The sequence below is a fragment of the Eretmochelys imbricata genome, chromosome 11 (genome assembly GCF_965152235.1).
Source record: "Eretmochelys imbricata isolate rEreImb1 chromosome 11, rEreImb1.hap1, whole genome shotgun sequence".
In the NCBI taxonomy this organism is placed as follows: Eukaryota; Metazoa; Chordata; order Testudines; family Cheloniidae; genus Eretmochelys; species Eretmochelys imbricata.
Genome location: NC_135582.1, coordinates 2,126,701 through 2,143,957, shown reverse-complemented (window position 1 = coordinate 2,143,957; position 17,257 = coordinate 2,126,701). Strand labels below are relative to the sequence as shown.

General features: G+C 61.0%; 1 protein-coding gene across 1 annotated transcript in view; it reads left to right on the top strand.

Annotated features, from left to right (window-relative positions):
- Positions 1-2,720: 2,720 nt before the first annotated feature.
- Positions 2,721-17,257, top strand: part of WNT6 (Wnt family member 6) — a 29,995-nt gene continuing 15,458 nt past the window's right edge. The window contains exon 1 of the mRNA XM_077830002.1: positions 2,721-2,797. Within this exon, the coding sequence (XP_077686128.1) occupies positions 2,721-2,797 (77 nt within the window). The remainder of the gene's footprint in view (positions 2,798-17,257) is intronic.

Here is a 17,257-nt window from a genome sequence, read left to right as displayed (position 1 = left end):
TGTTGAGGGGTCCGCAAATGAAGAAAAGTGGAAACTCCTGGTTCAGTTTAAACCTGGTCTGAAACTAAACTGAAATAAGAGCGTCCACACAGCCTGGTGCACTGCCTTGTGTCAGTTTAAAATCACACCCACATTAAATTGGCCCAACTCTGTGAGGGAGATCTGGGGCATCATCCCCCGGGAAAGGGCCGCACCACGTTAGGGAGATGGATCCACCCCAGGAATTATCCCCCAGGGGCTCAGGGCATTTCAAACAAGACAAAGGAGCGGCCAAGGTTCTGTAGGAGCCACTCCTGCTGGGGGGACACGAGGGAGCGATGAGAGGGGACCGGAGGGACCAGAGGAGCACGGGGTCTCCCATCGCCTGAGCCGGATTCTCCACCAGCCCCCTGTGATTCCCTTTGCTCCTGCACTGGGCTGTCCCCTTTCCCCTTCTTCCTCGCACTGGCTCTTCTCCACCTTCCTCTCGTCTCCCTCCTTTCACATTCTAACCCTCCCCTCGAAAACGGCTGCGGGGCGGGGGGGAGGTTCCAGGGATATCCCGCAGGGAGGGGGAGCAGGGGCGCTGGGAGACAGGAAAATCTCTGGTCAGTGTCTTGGAGGATGGGGGGACTTAGGGGGTGGATCACCTCTGAAGCACCCTGTGGCCTGGCCAGCAGCTCAGGACATAAGGGCTCGTTCGGCCCTGAAGCGCTCTCAATGGTTTGGGCCAGCTTGGCTCAGTTGGGCTCCGAATGGCTGGCTGGCCTATCAGAGCTCACTGGGAGTAACTCCTCAGGGCTGGGTGCTGCAGGGGCATGGAGTCGGGCACAACTCTGCCAGGCTGGGTCTAGGGGGCTGGGCACCGCTCTGGCAGGCTGGGGCCATGGGGCTGGAACTGCTCTGCCATGGTGCGGCTGGGGACCGGGCACCGCTCTGCCAGGCTGGGGCCCTGGGGCTGGGCACTGCTTTGCCAGGCTGGGGCCAGGGGGCCAGGCACTGCTCCGCCAGGCTGGGGCCAGAGGGCCGGACATCTCTGCTCTGCCAGGCTGGGGCCCTGGGGCCAGGCACCACTCTGCCAGGCTTTGGACGTGGAGCTGGGTACCACTCTGCCAAGCTGGGACCAGGGGTCCGGGCACTGCTCCACCAGGCTGGGTCCAGGGGCCAGACACCGTTCCGGCAGGCTGGGGCTGGGTGGCTGGGCACTGCTCTGCCAGGCTGGGTCCAGGGGCCAGACACCGTTCCGGCAGGCTGGGGCTGGGTGGCTGGGCACTGCTCTGCCAGGCTGGGTTCGGGGGTCCGGACACCGTTGTGCCAGGCCAGGTTCAGGGGTCCAGGCACCGCTCCACCAGGCTGGGTCCAGGGGCCGGGCACCGCTCTGCCAGGCTGGGTTCGGAGTTGCCGGGCACCGCTCTGCCAGGCTGGGTCCAGGGGCTGGGCACTGCTCTGCCACGCTGGGTTCGGGGGCCTGGGCACCACTCCACCAGGCTGGGTTCAGGGGCCGGGCACCGCTCCGCCAGGCTGGGTTCGGGGTTGCCGGGCACCGCTCTGCCAGGCTGGGTTCGGGGTTGCCGGGCACCGCTCTGCCAGGCTGGGTCCAGGGGCCGGGCACTGCTCTGCCAGGCTGGGTTCGGGGGCCTGGGCACCACTCCACCAGGCTGGGTTCAGGGGCCGGGCACCGCTCCGCCAGGCTGGGTTCGGGGTTGCCGGGCACCGCTCTGCCAGGCTGGGTTCGGGGTTGCCGGGCACCGCTCTGCCAGGCTGGGTCCAGGGGCCGGGCACTGCTCTGCCAGGCTGGGTTCGGGGGCCTGGGCACCACTCCACCAGGCTGGGTTCAGGGGCCGGGCACCGCTCTGCCAGGCTGGGTTCGGGGTTGCCAGGCACTGCTCCGCCAGGCTGGGTTCAGGGGCCGGGCACCGCTCTGCCAGGCTGAGTTCAGGCACCGCTCTGCCAGGCTGGGTTCTGGGGTGCCGGGCACCGCTCTGCCAGGCTGAGTTCAGGCACCGCTCTGCCAGGCTGGGTTCGGGGGTGCCGGGCACCGCTCCGCCAGGCTGGGTTCAGGCACCGCTCTGCCAGGCTGGGTTCGGGGGTGCCGGGCACCGCTCTGCCAGGCTAAGTCCGGGCACTGCTCCGCCAGGCTGGGTTCAGGGGCCGGGCACCGCTCCGCCAGGCTGGGTTCTGGGGTGCCGGGCACCGCTCTGCCAGGCTGAGTTCAGGCACCGCTCTGCCAGGCTGGGTTCTGGGGTGCCGGGCACCGCTCTGCCAGGCTGGGTTCAGGCACCGCTCTGCCAGGCTGGGTTCGGGCACCACTCCGCCAGGCTGGGTTCGGGGGTGCCGGGCACCGCTCCGCCAGGCTGGGTTCTGGGGTGCCGGGCACCGCTCCGCCAGGCTAAGTCCGGGCACCGCTCCGCCAGGCTGGGCGCTCCCGGGGCCGGGGCGCTGCGCTCCGCCCGGCGCGGCTCGGTGCCCCGGGGCTCGGGAATCGCTGCGCTCCCGGAATTAGCGCTCGCCACCCCCCCCCCCCCGCCCCGTCCCCTCGGGCTCCGGTTTCCTTGGCGGAGGCAGATGCTTTCGCAGCCCGGTCCCTCCTCCTCCGGAGCCGCCTGCGAGCCTGCCCCAGCCCCTGGCTCCGCGCCGCCCGCCCGCTCCAGCCCCGGAGCCCCGCGCCGCCCCGGACAAGGCAGCCGGGGACCGCGGGTGGCAGCTCGCCGCGCTCTGCCTGCGCCGCGCCGCGCTCCAGGATGCTGCCCCCGTCCCGCACCCAGCTGGGGCTGTTCTTCATCCTGCTCTGCCCCGCCAACATCATCGGGCTCTGGTGGTGAGTAGCCGGGACCGGGGCGGGACGGGACGGCGGCAGCGCGGGGTCTCCTCCGCCCCAGCCCCTGGTCCCCCTCCCGGAGCCCCGTGGCCAAGGAGCGCTCACCTCCGGGACAGGGGGGAGCGGAGACTCCCAGCCCGAGACCTGCCGGCTTCTGCCCTCAGCCGCGCCGGTGTCAATCTGGAGTCAGACCCGCTGGAATCCGGGGAGCTAGGTGAGGCTTACTCCGCGACAAATCGGCGGCGTGGCGCGGCGTTTACACACAGGGGCATCGGTTCAAGGACGTTCTTCGGGAGGGGATGGGGGAAAGTTGTGTGAGCACATCCAGCCTTACATCGGATTAAATTGTATCCTGCAAAATCGGAAGGAGTGGAGCATATAAACCTGTGAAAAGTCGGGGGTGGGGGCAATTGCCTTGCTTGCCGCATAGCCCCCTCTTACACAGCTGCTGGGGGCATTCCTCGGGAGCTGGGGAGCTGCAGGGGTATTGGTGGAGTTTCTCCGAGTTTATCCAGCTGCTGGGGGAGTTATTCATGAGGGTTGGGGCAGTTACTCCGGCGTTGGAGGAGTTACTCAGGTTCACACAGCTGGTGGGGCAGTTGCTCTGGTGTAGGGGAGTTACTCTGGGGTTGGGGGAGTTACTCAGGTTCACACAGCTGGTGGGGGAGTTACTCGGGTGTTGGGGGAGTTACTCGGGGTTCACACAGCTGGTGGGGGAGTTACTCAGGGTTAAAACCGCTGGTGGGGGGGTTACTCAGGGTTCACACAGCTGGTGGGGGAGTTACTCGGGCTTGGGGGGGTTACTCAGGGTTCACACAGCTGGTGGGGGAGATACTTGGGCGTTGGGGGAGTTACTCAGAGTTCACACCGCTGGTGGGGGAGTTACTCAGGGTTCACACAGCTGGTGGGGGAGTTACTCGGGCTTGGGGGGGTTACTCAGAGTTCACACCGCTGGTGGGGGAGTTACTCAGGGTTCACACCACTGGTGGGTGAGTTACTTGGGCGTTGGGGGAGTTACTCAGGGTTCACACCGCTGGTGGGGGAGTTACTCAGAATTCACACAGCTGGTGGGGGAGATACTCGGGCGTTGGGGGAGTTACTCAGAGTTCACACCGCTGGTGGGGGAGTTACTCAGGGTTTACATCGGTGGAGCTGGGATCAGTCCACAGGCCGTTGGAGGCAATGGGCTGAGCAAGGTGTGAGTAGCAGCTGTGCAAGGGTTTCAGGGTTTGCCCCCCTGGATCGGCGCCTTTGCAAGCCTGGGGGCGTCATGGAGTCCCCTCCCCTCCCTGCCTGCTCCTGTCTTCCCTCCAATAAGTCCACTTTAATTAAAAGGCGGGGGCTAGCGTGAGGCGACCCCCCCCCCCGAGCCTGCCCTGGCCTGGAGCAGCAGGGACAAACCCCCCATTTGTAATGGTCCCTGCATCAAAGGCCCAGACTGCAAGGCAGGCTCCTGGCGGGGCGGGGGGGGGGGATTCATGACAGGAGCCGCAGCCGGGACCAGCCTTGGAAAGCCCAGGGATCTGTCGAAACATGAACCATTTCAATCGAGGAAGAATTTTGCCGAGCCCGTCTTTATCCGCTTTTAAGTGCTTGGATTCCAGCCCCTGCCGTGCAGCCCGGGCCATAATTCATGCTCTGCGGCGATTCATCTCCACACTGTCACATACTCCTGACCCCGAACATAAAGCTCGCCTCCCCCTCTCCCTCCCCTTGCCCTCCCAGCCAGAGCTGGCTTAGCCCGCCGCTGGGTCCCCTTTGCCAGGAAAGGGCAGGTTGCAGCCCAGACGGTGGCAGGAAAGTTTGGGAGAAACAGACCCTGGTTTCAATCAGCAGAGCAGCACTGAAGGATCTGGCCCTTTACTCTGTAGCATTTCAGTAGGACCTACTGTATTTGTCTACCGGGGAAGAAGGAGCTCAAGGGACACAGAGACGCAGCTGCACTGGAATTTTGCTGCAGGGGATGGTGTACGGGGCATATAGGGATCCACAAGCATTTATTAGGGCAGGGTGTACACAGATCCCAGGTATGCAATGGCAAACATTTATCCTCCTGGAGGCAGCCTCCCATGGTGACTGACAGATTTACCTTTTCTCCTCCTGGCTATTTCTCAGTCTGTTGCTTAATGCATCACTCTGTCTCTTGATCTCGGCTTGCTCTTATCATCCTGAGACTAGCAATGCTTCAGCACAGCCCCTTGAGCTAGCGATGGCAACCGCAAAGCACGCTGGTGCAGCCAGCTCTGGGGAGGAGCGCAGCAGCCTGGAACAGTATCACCTGGCAGTGTATTTCGGATTGAAAGTGATAAGAAATCCTGCATGCCATCGAAACTGCATGAGGGATAAAGTGGACAGAGAGAGAAACTGTGGCCCCATTTAAATCCATGGGCATTTACCCAGAACATGATTACTCCCACTGGAGTTTGGCCGGGACATCAGATTTAGCACCCCACTCTCAGAGAGAGTGCTACAGGGTCTTGGATGGTAGTGGGGTCTGGATTTTGCGTCTCATCTAAAAGATGGCTCGTATTATTGCGAGGGGCCGTGTTGTGTGTGTTGGCTGTGCCGGCACGGGGAGATTAGGGGGAGAATGTAGATCAGGGCGAAGAGTCAGCCAGTGCTGGTTTCTCATTGCAAACAACGTGACCAAACACCAACACTCAGCAAAGAATCACAAATCGTCATGCAAGAATATTGAGCGCTACACAGCCCACCCTGGGTCCTCACGCCCGGCCCTGCAAGGGGGAATTAGTCCCCAGCGAACAGCAGTTGTGTGCGAGACCAGATGCTAGAATAAAACAACATGGGCCAGATCTTCAGCTAGCGTACGTCAATCTGGCCCTCCGGGGAAGAAGCGACCCACCCATCGACACTCTGCCCACGCTTAGATGAAGCTCAGGCAGAGGGGACTTGCTCCGACATTATCTGTTCGTGCGACTTGCTCCTACATTATCCCCCTCTCAGGCCCCGGGGATCCTGAACACCAGCTGCAACATCCCAGCTAAAGCGTCCTTGCTCCCCCGCCGACTGGGAGAAGGTCGCAATACCTGCCGTGGACCGAAGCCATGGGGGGCCCTGGACACTCAGAGGAACGCCCGGGTTATCCTCCTCGAATGGCTGTGAGAATTTCAAAGGGCTAGGTCTATGCTGGGATGTTCCCCACAGCAGAGACCCCTCACCCCACTCTGGACTCCAGCTTGAACCGTTGACGTCTGTGGCAGACAGGTGATTAGTGCCCGGGGGGGCAGGTTCAGGCTCTGGCAGAGCCGGACCCCAGCCGGCAGCACACGTGCCGGGTGCTTGGCCACGGTGGTGCTCTCTGGGCTGAGTTCTGCACTCTGGACGGATTGATAGTGCTTTGGGGGAAGGCAGCCTGGTCCAGTGGGTAGAGCACTGGACTAGCCTGTGGCCTGTTTCTGCTTTTGCCTCAGACCTGCGTGAGCCACCACCCCTCTCTGTGTCTCTGTTTCTCCTTCCACCATTCATCTGCCCGGGGTATTTCAAACGAATCCCTTCAGGGCGGTGACTGTGTGTCCAGCCCCTCACACGGGGGCACTGACCTTGGCTGGCTACTGTAACCGTGGACAATGGTTTAGCCAGGCCAGAAAATGAAGGCCCCGGGACTCTTCTTCCACGGCCAAGCGGCCTGCCCCACTCCCCCCGGCTGAGTCCGCTGCCTGATGAAACACGGGGGAAAACTGGAGCGAGTTTTAAAACGTGTCACCTTCCCACCCCAAGGCGCAGCTTGCATTCAAGACAGGAGAGTGGCCGCCCAATGAAATCAACATGGGCTGAGCCAGTTGTCAGACAGGGGCTGTCCGTCCCGCTGCCTCCCCTGGCTTGAAGCGGTTCCCACCCCAGCCAGGGTTTGCGGTTCGGTTTGGTGGCTCTCAGAGCCCACACTGGTTGACGCGGGCCAGCAGCCCGGAGCTGCGGCGGGATTTTACCCGGGCCGCGAGCAGGCGTGGAATTGCACTCTGAGCTACAGCCAGCTGGGCTGAGACTGCACCCCGCAAGGGGTGTTTTCCCTTCAATAGCCATCCTGCTCCGGGCTCTTGTTCGCTGGGACTCTGCAGGGACGTCCCAGGGACGTGCCGGCTTCGGGAAAGCTGCATCGAGCGGTTGGGGCAGGTTTCGCCTGACAAAATGAAGCAAATCCCTCTGGTTACCTCAGAATACCTAGAATGGGTCCCCCGCTGAGGGGGCAGGGGGCTGGGGAAAAGGTTCCCCTTGTTCTCCGGCTCCCTTTCCCCCTCCTTCCCTTTCATGGCTATTTCTTCTGCTCCCTCTCTCTAGCGGGCGGCGCCCTGAACTCTGCAGGTCTCAGAGAGGTCGGGCATGATGGGGTTAATTATAGGTGCTCCCAGGTGCGGGAGAAAGGTAGCGCTGGACTGCTACTAATAACCTCATGTCCCAACGCTGGGCACTGAGCACAGAAGGAAACCTTTCACCGTCCACAACATTTCAACCCCTCCGCCTTTTTACCTGCTTTGTGTGTCTCATCCCCGCTGACTCCTCTCCTCCTGTAAACCAGCCCCTTCATTTCTCACTCCCCCCTTGGTTCTCTTCGGACCCACTCCTTTCCTTGCTCCACCACACACTGGACTGGATCCCGCGCCGTCCCCCCAGGTGTAAACCCACAGGCGCGCCATTCCATGGTCGCTGCAGATCGGTGCCCCCCCGTGGACCAGCCCGACTCCATCCCTGGGTCACTGGGACACGTGCTCGGCTGCGGTTCGCACGGCAGGTTCCGTCTGCGTGCAAGGCCGCGCTGGGCGCTGGACGTCACTAGGAAGTGCGGGGGCCATGGGGAAGCTCACAGGACAGGTGAACTCAGTTTTCCAGAAGCTCAGAGAAGGTTCAGGTTGGGCTTAGGGCAAGATTCAGACCAGCTCTTATGTTATACGAGCCCCTTTGCCTGGCCCTTAATGTACACGTCAAATACCCGAGTTCACACGGACGCCTCCTGCGGCCGACACAGTCACCCGGCTCAGAGCAGCATCTCTACATTATTTCACCTGCACACGCTCCCCAGCTCTCCTATTTCTTCTCTCACTTACGCGCCGATTCTCACTCAGATCCGCTTCCGAGCCCCTGCAGACCGACAGACACAGGTGTACACATGGGAGCTGCAACCCTCGAGTTAAAGCTGCCCCAAGTGTGCTTGGTCCAGATTCGGCTCTTGTCTACATGAGGATAAATCAGGAGCAGGTCCACTGGAGTGAATTCTGGTATGGATCTAGAGCAAGGCAGCACCAGCCGCACCCAGTTTAGAGTCACTCGTAACTTTACAGCACTTTCACCTCGCGCTGAGATTTTCCAGGCCTGCTCTTAGCCTGGGGGTGGAGTTTGGGGGACATGTTGATTCTGTGAAAGAAATACGCTTCCCATTGCATCAGAAAATCTTGGTGATCTGCTTTTAAACAGCTCTGCTATTGCGAGTCTTGTGTTTGGGCCTTCACTGTGCTGGGCGCTGCGCAGCCCTGGAATAACAGCCGGGGCTCGCAGCGGGTTGGCTGGGGCTGGAAAGCTGCATGTTAGCAGGAAATTAGTCTGGGGAAAGGCTTTGGAGTGTTGTGGTTCCCTCTGGTTGTAGTGTACAAGCGTGTGTTGAGAACTCGGCGAACGGCGCTTTTGCTGCTCCAGAAGAGGGCAGAGTTAAGGTTACACTCAGCAATGTCAGCATTTCCTATCTTCTGTGCTAATTGACGTTGTCCTAGCATAGCGTCGGTGTGTGCCACCTACCTGTGGCCGTGACATAGCTATGAGAAACAACAGGGCCCTGTGACAAGGTTTACTCCATCCTTTCCCAGTGTGTCCTGCCCCTTGGACTCACCGACACTTTGCCCACTAATCTGTCTCAGCTGGGACTACCTTCACCACGCCAGACCTCTGGGCAGCGGTGGATCTCGCCCTCACTACTTGGTGATCCTGCTGGGCTGGAAAGGGAGCTTTAGACCATCGGGAGAGGGACGTTCCCGGCTTCGCAGTGGGACGCAGCGGGCTTGCTTCTAGCCCTGCAAGTCCCAAGCAAGAAGGCCCGGCAGTCTAGAAAAGCGACTCTTGGCTGCTTCTCGAGGCACTGATGGCTCTTCGGAGCCCTGCACAGCTGGACTCAAGGCAGCGAAGGGATCAGTCGCCAACTGGAGACTCCGCACAGCCCTGTACGGAGCGGCTCTGCACCGTCCTGTATCCATCTGAAAGTACAGGGGCAGACGTGAATCTGGCCAATCTGGGGCCAGCTAAGGACCCCAACTCTTGGGGAAAGTGGAGCCTCACAACCCCGTTCATCTAGGAGGAGAGGAAGATTGTGATCATTGGCACATGGTCTGGGGATGAGCCTTGGGCGGGTGGACTGTTACCGTCACCATGGGCTTTTGTACCTCCTTCGGCCAGCCGGGCACGAGGCAGGCATCTCTATGTCCCGCCACTCGCTTGCATGTGTCCTCCTGGTTTGCACAAGAAGCCAGGGTCCACGTGCACCATGCTCTCGTGGTGGCGTTTTGTGGGCACTCAGAAGATGGCGGAGAGCAGGAAAACAGTTGGGATCAGAGAAGGGTCCATCCAGCCCAGTGCCCTGTCGCAGACGTGGCCAGCCCCAGCTGGTCCAGAGCAACAGCCCCCTTCTGGAACAAAAGGCCAGTGGGGGCAGGTTCCTCCTGAGCCCATAAAATGGGGGACTCACACCTGATGTTGGAGGGACTGTCCCAAGAGTCATCAGCCTTATCTCATCTTATCATCGGCATTTGGATCTGCTCTTGAACCCTGCTAAGCCCTTGGCTTCCATGATAACCTGTGGAACTCACTGCAACTAGGTAACCAGCAGTGTGAGAGTATCAACCCTTTTATCCACTTTGAATTTGGTGCCTCTCGCTTTCACTGCATGTTCCCTTGTTCTCTCAGGAGAGAGAGTGAATAGCAGCCCCGATCTACCTTTTCTAGTATCTAGAAGATGCACGTTCTAGTGGGTCTGAGCGGGGGAGCCTGTGATCCAGGACTCTGAGTTCTTGTCCTTGCTTAGGGTGAAGACATTCTTCCCAGGGTGCTTAATCCATAGGATTAGGAGCCCCTGACTGCACCTTAGACTTGCTGTGTGATTTTATTCAAATCACTAAAATTGCCCCGTGCCTCAGTTTCCCCATCCATAAAATGGGGCAATGATACTCAAGCCACAGGGCTTAAGTGATGAATATTTGTAAAGAGCTTCAAGCTTCTCAGATGGAAGGTGCTATTGGCAGGAGCTGCTGGATTTTAGTCCAAGTGATGATTTGCCAATAGGATGAGTCACCCAGCCACGTGACTTTTCGGCCAGTTGTATAAGTGCACGCATATGACCTTCAGTGAGCCATATTCCAGTTAGCTGCTTCCCCACAACTGCCTTGCGTGTAAAGCAATGCAGCTGACAGAGAGGTCCCTACGTTAAGGAGCACATGGGAGCGAGTCACAGTCTGGGAATAAATCACTAATTCCATAGGGCTCCTTGCAGGCTGGTGGGGTTTCTGAACCGCCGGACGCAGCCCAGGGGACGATCAAGCCAACTCAGCCTGCTGTGATGCCAGTTTGGGCAACGGCATCGAGGGTTCGTGGGGTGCCCCAGCCCCCCATCTCAATGCAGTTAGCCACGTCTCCCCTCGTCCGGCGCGACAACCAGAGGGGACTAGGCTGGGCTAGGAGACCCAGCGGGGGCTGTGATGCCAGGAGCTGGGTGGCAGGCAGTGCAGAAGGGCTGGAGAGAGCTGGGGCCGCAGGAGCCAAGGAACCACCTTCCAGGGAGGAGGGCAAAGCGGAAGCCATCAAAGCCCCCTATGTGATGGGAGGGGACCCGATTCTCCCATGTGGGCCCAGCTCCACCAGTGTCCCCATCACTCAGCCCTGCAACCCCAGGGACTTGTCTTTGGCACATCCCGGCCATGGCCAGGCCTTGCTGCAGCTTCTCCACAAGGTGAGACTGTGCGATCTGCCCCAGGCCGTCTTTGGCTCCCATCTTGACTCCAACCCCGAGCCCAGTCCCTAGGAACTGCACCTGTTAGGGGTCCGGGCTCAGCAGAAGCCCTTCAGCATGAGTCTTTTGCCAATTCAGGGCCAGGATCGCCTCCCTCCCCCAGCACTCCAGCCACATGGCCGCCCCCTTCAAACCCCTTCACTGACTCCCCCATCTCACAGTGATGTATTCCCACCGCCCCCCAGCCTCGCTCAGATATTCATCCGCTTCTCCTCCACACCCCAGGCCTTGTCCCTGGTGACCCCTCTAGCCGGACGCCCTGCAGGAACGGCGCCGTAAGGCCCCGCCTCTCCCCTCGCCTGGACTCACATTCATGTGTCCACAAGCCGTTAGCCAGCTGCTCTTGCGACGGGTAGATTGTCCACAGATCTGGCGGCCCCACCGAGAGCGACAGTTGCCTGCCACTTGCATTTTAAGACCCTGCTGTCAGTTGTTTATCACTTTGCCAGATTTTACCAAGTCTGGCTGAAGTCCTCCGTACTTGGCGTCTGCTTCCGGCTGAAATTTTGGGGAATGTTTCAGCAAGAAATGTCTCAGCCGGTGCTAAGAACAAGATCAGAGGATTAGACTAAGATTGCCCATTTTACTGCCAATTCCTGTCGCTGTTTGGTTGAAATGTGCTAATGCCTCCATGCTTTGGAGCAGGGCCTTGCAATTTGGCAGTGGGGCGGGGGAATGTGCCTTGGTGTCAGAGATCTGCCTTTTGCCGTCGTGGCGAAAATCCACCAACACTTGGTCCAGACTTTAAGAAGAAATCCGCTTGCACATGCTCGGTAGAGACTTGTTAGCATTTGACAGCTAAATTCTCAGAAGATTCCGTCTGCAGCCCCACGCTCCAGCCCCACGGCTCCGACACTAGACCAGAGAGTCCAGGCACCATCCCCACAGAGCGACTGAGCATGCTCCACCCCAGGGCTGCAGGGCTGACTAAGACTTTCCCTGCAATTGCTCCTCTCGGCTGCTGAAGTGCCGGGACTCAGAGCAGAGACAGTGCCCTCCGTGCAGAGCGGCGAGGGGCAGAGACAAGCTGCCGCAAGGTGCTGGGTGGGGGCATGTTTCCGTCCCCTTGGCTGGTGCCCAAGATGCTGGAGAAGGAGGCAGCCCCACTCAAACGCAGCGGGGACAAGAACCAGACTGGGCTGGGGCTGGGGTAAAGGGTTGATTGGGCCAGGCAGCCTGGGCTGGGGAAAAACTCAGCGTGATGGGGCTGAGCCATTGCGGGCATTGGCCGGGGCAGGCTCCTGGGGAAAGAGCGTCTCTAATTCCGAGATCACAGCCCGTCTCGTCATGCAGACGCCCTGGGGGGCCGAGCTGAGGTTGCGTGGCCAGGCTTTGTCCTGGCGTTTCCGAGCTCTGGGCTTTGCAGCCTCAGCACCGCTCCTCTCCTGCAGTTTGTTGTGTGGCAGATTGAACCGGGTGAATCAGATTGCAGGCCCCTCCCCGGCTACCGATGCGAGTTTGGGAGTTCGCTGGGGCAGGGACCGTGCCTTCCCAGACTGCCAACGGCGCCGCTGGGCACTGCTGGGAGATGAATACATATTTTTGTGTGTGCGCATCAGGAGTTTACCCCCCAAGATATCTGGCTGGATTATGGGGAATTTTGCATTCACGAGAGACGGACCTCTCCACACACAGCTCTGCCGGTGCCCCTCACTCCCGACCCACAGCCCCCTGCTAGCCCTGCCCCACACACACCCGACAATGTACCAACTTCCTGACCGGCAGTAGCGATGGCATCCAGCCCTTGGGAGTCTCTGGGCAGATACGGGGAAATAGTGCCCAGCTGCTGGGTGGTGGGCAATTTCTGCTGGGGACGTGGCTGGGACCGACTGGCGCCACTTCTGACCAAAGTCACGGTGCGAAGCCTGCACCCAGAGCCGCAGGGCTAGCCCCCTAACCTCTGGCAGCCCCTTGTCGGCCGAGATCCCCACATGCTGAGCGCAGCAGGGGCTTAGGAGCAGGAAGGATTAGTCTGTGTGCCGCAGCTCAGCCTGGAGCGGCGTCCCCATCAGAACTCCCCGAGTGCCCGAACGCCTCCCGTTGGCTTCAGCGGGCCCCTCGCTGGGCTGCCTCAGCAGCGGGATAAGAACTGGGAGGCTGCGAGGGTTAGCAGACAGCTGTGCCTCAGTTTCCCCGTCTGTGCCAGGAATGACGATGCTTTCCGCGCCTTGGGTCATTGCCACAAGTTACCAGGGGGCCTGGGGGATTCTCTGACCCTTTATAACCCCCAAGTGTCCAAGGGAGCTGCTCCAGGAATGGCTTTAGGGCAGTTCTGTGGCCGGTGTCGTATGGCCGGTCAGTCTAGATGATCACCAGGTCCCGCTGGCCTGGGAATCTAGGGATCTGTGCTGAATTAGTGACACGTCCCAGGAATGACAAACCTCCAGGGAACTGCCACTGCGGCAGGGAGTGGGTCAGTCCTTAGAAGGAAACAATGGGCCAGTGACCATGTGCGGTGCAACCAACCTCCCCAGCTGCTTTCTGGCAGAGCCAAAACCCCAGCTGAGTTGCCTGAATTTTGTTCCCCTAAATGCCCCTAAGGCTTCGCGTTGCTGTGAGCTGTGACAGCTGCCGCCTTCCACCCCAGAGGTAGCTGCATCTCCACAGCGAGCAGAGGGGCTCCTGTGGTGATCAACACTCTGTAAATGCCGAGGAGACTGAGCTCGCTTGGCAGCTTGTGCAGAGCGATACGGGCGAACGCTGGAGGGGCTGGTGAGCGAACCAGCCGGGCAGGGCCCAAGCCAAGAACAGGGGCAGCAGCAGGGGGCTCGGCAGGGCCTGGCAGGGCCGTTCCCCTGCTCCTGGGGCATCCTCCCAGCCCCGCTCATTCCTGAGCGGGTCCCCTCACCGGGGCAGGGGGCGGAGTGGCCAGGAGGCAGGGGTGTGGCGTGTTAATTATAGATCCCCCCAGGTTCAGAGGGGAACAAGCTCAGACAGCCCAGGCTGCGGTGGAGGAGCCCTCGCCTCACCCTCCCGCACGCCCCCCCCGCCCCAGCTTTGAAAGGAAAACAACTCGCTGGATCCCAGCGACATCCCCTTGCGAGAGGCAGGAGCCCGACGGAAATGAATATCGCAGCTCGGCTTATGCCGGGCCGTCAGGGCAGCGGGAAGGAGGGCAGGCCTGATAAGGGGGCAGCTGAGCAGAATTGGGGGGGCGGGTAGCCCTGGGGCATGTACTGAGGGCTGGGGGCGAGGGAGACCAGAGGCTCCGAAGCCCCCTGCGCTTGCTGGGCTGTGTGTGTCCCAGCCCTGCCGGGCCAGCAGGCCGGGGTGAGCTGCAGTTCGGCATTTGGTCCAACGGCCCTCGGGCTGGTTCATCATTTTCAGATGAGTACGGAGAGTCCTCTCTTAATGAAAGTCCGGGCCCCTCCAGCTCAGCCAGCCACGCCTCCAGAGAGACCCTGCCAATCCCCAGAGTACCTGACCCCCACGCGCCCCCTCCACCCCCCCTCGCTCGCGCCATCCCCATCACTCTCCGGAGCTGGGCAGCTCTGGGGACATGAAGCACGGAGAGACCACGGCCCAGAAAGGAACGGGAAGGAGCAGCTCATGGTTCCTGTGCAGAGTCAGGGGACATAGGTCCTCGCCACAGGCCGAGGGTGATATATAATAGGGCCAACCTGGGGGCCTCACGCCCCCTCTTCGTGCCTCAGTTTCCCAATCTGGAAGCCCTGGGCTGTGATACCCTTGCCCCGTGTTGGGGCGGTGGGGTTCCTGCAGGAGAGGCTGGGAGCGCTTTGCGATCCCTGGAGAGGGCAGGTTACCACCCGTGTGTCTGTACGCACACCGCTGCGCTCTGCTGGATGGAGTGAGAACGGCGCCACCGCGGGTCATGGGCCCTGCGCACGGGGATTCGCTAATGCAGGAGAGACGCTCATACGAGACCCTGGTCGTCAACGGCAGCTGCCCGGGTTCTGTAACCCAAGAACTAACCTATAGCCCTCTCCCTGCCAGGGCACCCAGTGGAGGAGCCAGGGTTAACCATGTCTCATTCCCTGCCCTTTGGCCTGAGCACAGGCCTGTCCAGCACGGCTCAGAGGCAGCAGCCACACCCCACCCCAGAGGTGGCTGCATTTTACTGAGCGCAGGAGCGACGGCTGGACTTTGTGTATTGCCAGTTAGTTTGTGGAGCACGTTGGGGGTCTTTGGATCCCCAGCGAGGGGAGAGCAGCTCTGCCTTTGGGAGTTAAAGGAGCTAGAGACATATATACATTGGCCAGACCCCATCCTGGGGGATGCAGCAGGTTCTTACCTCTCTGGCACCGGGTGGGGCCAAGCCTCAGTTTCCCTGCTGGGCCCATGGTCTGCAGTCTCGTTGCTGGGTATAAGTTCGTGCCTCAGTCCTCCAGCCAGAGGGCAGCTGCTCCCCTTCCAGGGCAAGGAGAGACCCTGACACAAGCCCCCTTTGACTGTCCCCACCCACAGCGTTCACCCCACTGAGGCAGGGTTCCAGCAAACATCCCCTCCCAACCCCCATCCCGTCCCGTCCCCACCACTTGTATAGGTGCCCAGGGCCCCCCTCTGCTCCAGCCCGCACCCACCATGTCATGGCCACAGCCAGGTGCTACCCACTAGCGCAGGTCAAAACCTGCCCACTGCCCCAGGGCTGCCCCAGAGCTCCTTGACCCACCCGCCTCCGGGGCACCCCCAAACCCTTTGGCTGCAGCTGGCCCTGGGTCAGGGCATACTCCCAGGCTTGGCTTGGGCCTGGTCTTGCCCAAGCAGACTGAGGAAGTTGCATTAGGTAGCTCTGCAGTCACCTGCTCCCTGGGACCCTGCCGCCCATCAGGCCCTGCGGACGACAGCCCGCAGAATGCCCTTGTTCTGGGCCATGGCCTCTGGGCTCCTTTAAAGGGCCCCCGTAGACCCCGCTGGAGGGGTGGAACGGACAGGAGCGGGGCCGGGTTGGGAGGGCTAAGGGGGCAGCAGCAGCAGGAGACTCAAGGACAAATGCAGCCCGAATCCAAGAGCCTCAAGCTGGGACACTGTCTCCCCACGGGATGGGGCAGGAGCCGTCAGCCCAGGACTGGCCACAGCCCCGGAGAGGGCCAGCCCTGGCCTGGCTGTGGGGGGCCCTCACGGGGCTTTTCTCTCTCTGCGGCCGAGGAATCGTTCCGTGCACCGATCCCTGCCGGAGGGGAGGGGGCTGAGCCGGCTCGGGACGCCTCGCCCAGCTGCACGGGCCGGGTGGCAATCCGAGCTCAGCCTGCTGGTGGCAGAGAAGGGGGCGCCTTGCGGGGGGGCTGTGAAGCCAGAGCCCACCGGGATACAGCCGTGATGCTTGTCGGGCATGGGCGTGGCAGCAGGAAGGCTCAGAGTCCATGGGGGAGGCAGAGAGATTGGAGGGGGAATCCGGGGTCGTCTGTAGCCGGGCGTCCCCGTCTTCTCTACCCTGTGGCCACCCGCCTGGGTGGGTTGTCGGTGAGGGTCGAACCTTGGACCTCTCCATCTAAGAGCAGGAGTCTCTCGTGCCTGCTCTGAAAGGGTGGTGTTAGCAGGAAGAGAGACCAGCCGTGGGGTGGGGGAAGCCCTATATTGTATGAAGGAGGGTTACCCCTCCCCGCCCCACTGACCCCCGGCCCCTCCTCGGTAGATACAGGCTGGGCAGAGTTTGGTTTTTCTTTTTGTAGTTTTGAAGAGCGATACTGATATTTATTTGTAGCCGATTCAGACTGGCAGGGCTGTGGGAAGTTACAGAGGGTCGGACAATGCCGGGGGCCGGGGGGAAGGAGGGGAACCAGTGCTAGTTAATGGCAGTGGATGGTGAAGACTTGTTCTGGTCAAGCTCAAGTGCTACTGGCCAGTTGTGTGAAATCAACGTTTATCGACATTCACCCACAAAAATCGAATCCTTCCCAACCCGGTTCTGCCGTGGGCAGATTCTCCCGTTCTGGACACAGAGCGGGAAGGCCTGGACTGGTTTGTGGGGCCGCTCTCAGGACCTGGGGAGGAGCTGAGGGCAGAGGGCTGGGCAGCAAACCAGAGCTGGGGGCTGGGGCAGGCAGTCGGGGGTCCCCCCCATGCCTGTCTCCGTGTCGGACCCCAGGCTGCTGCTTGGTGCGGAATGGGCACCATGATTCCAAGCTGCCACAATCGGCTTATTCCACCCCCCACCCCACCCCGAAGACCCTCTTGTCCTGACCCTCATAGGAGGAGAATCAATAAATCGTCCCTAAGGCCCCCGCCTTAGGCAGCTGTAGTATCAGGAGCCAGAAGGCCGGGCTGATCCCTCCCGTTCACACACACCCGGGCTGCAGCATCCCTTGACCTTGTCGCTGGAGGCTGATGGTGGGGCATCGGGAGGCAAGCCTGGGAGCTGGGGAGGAACTTGGCAAGCAGCCAGGGGTCTTCCTGGGGCTTTATCGCCGGGCAAGGTCGTTCGGCTCTTCTCCCACAAGGTAAACAGAGAACAGCCCCTGCTGCAAAAGCGCCTCCCTCCCCCAGGGAGGAGACATTCC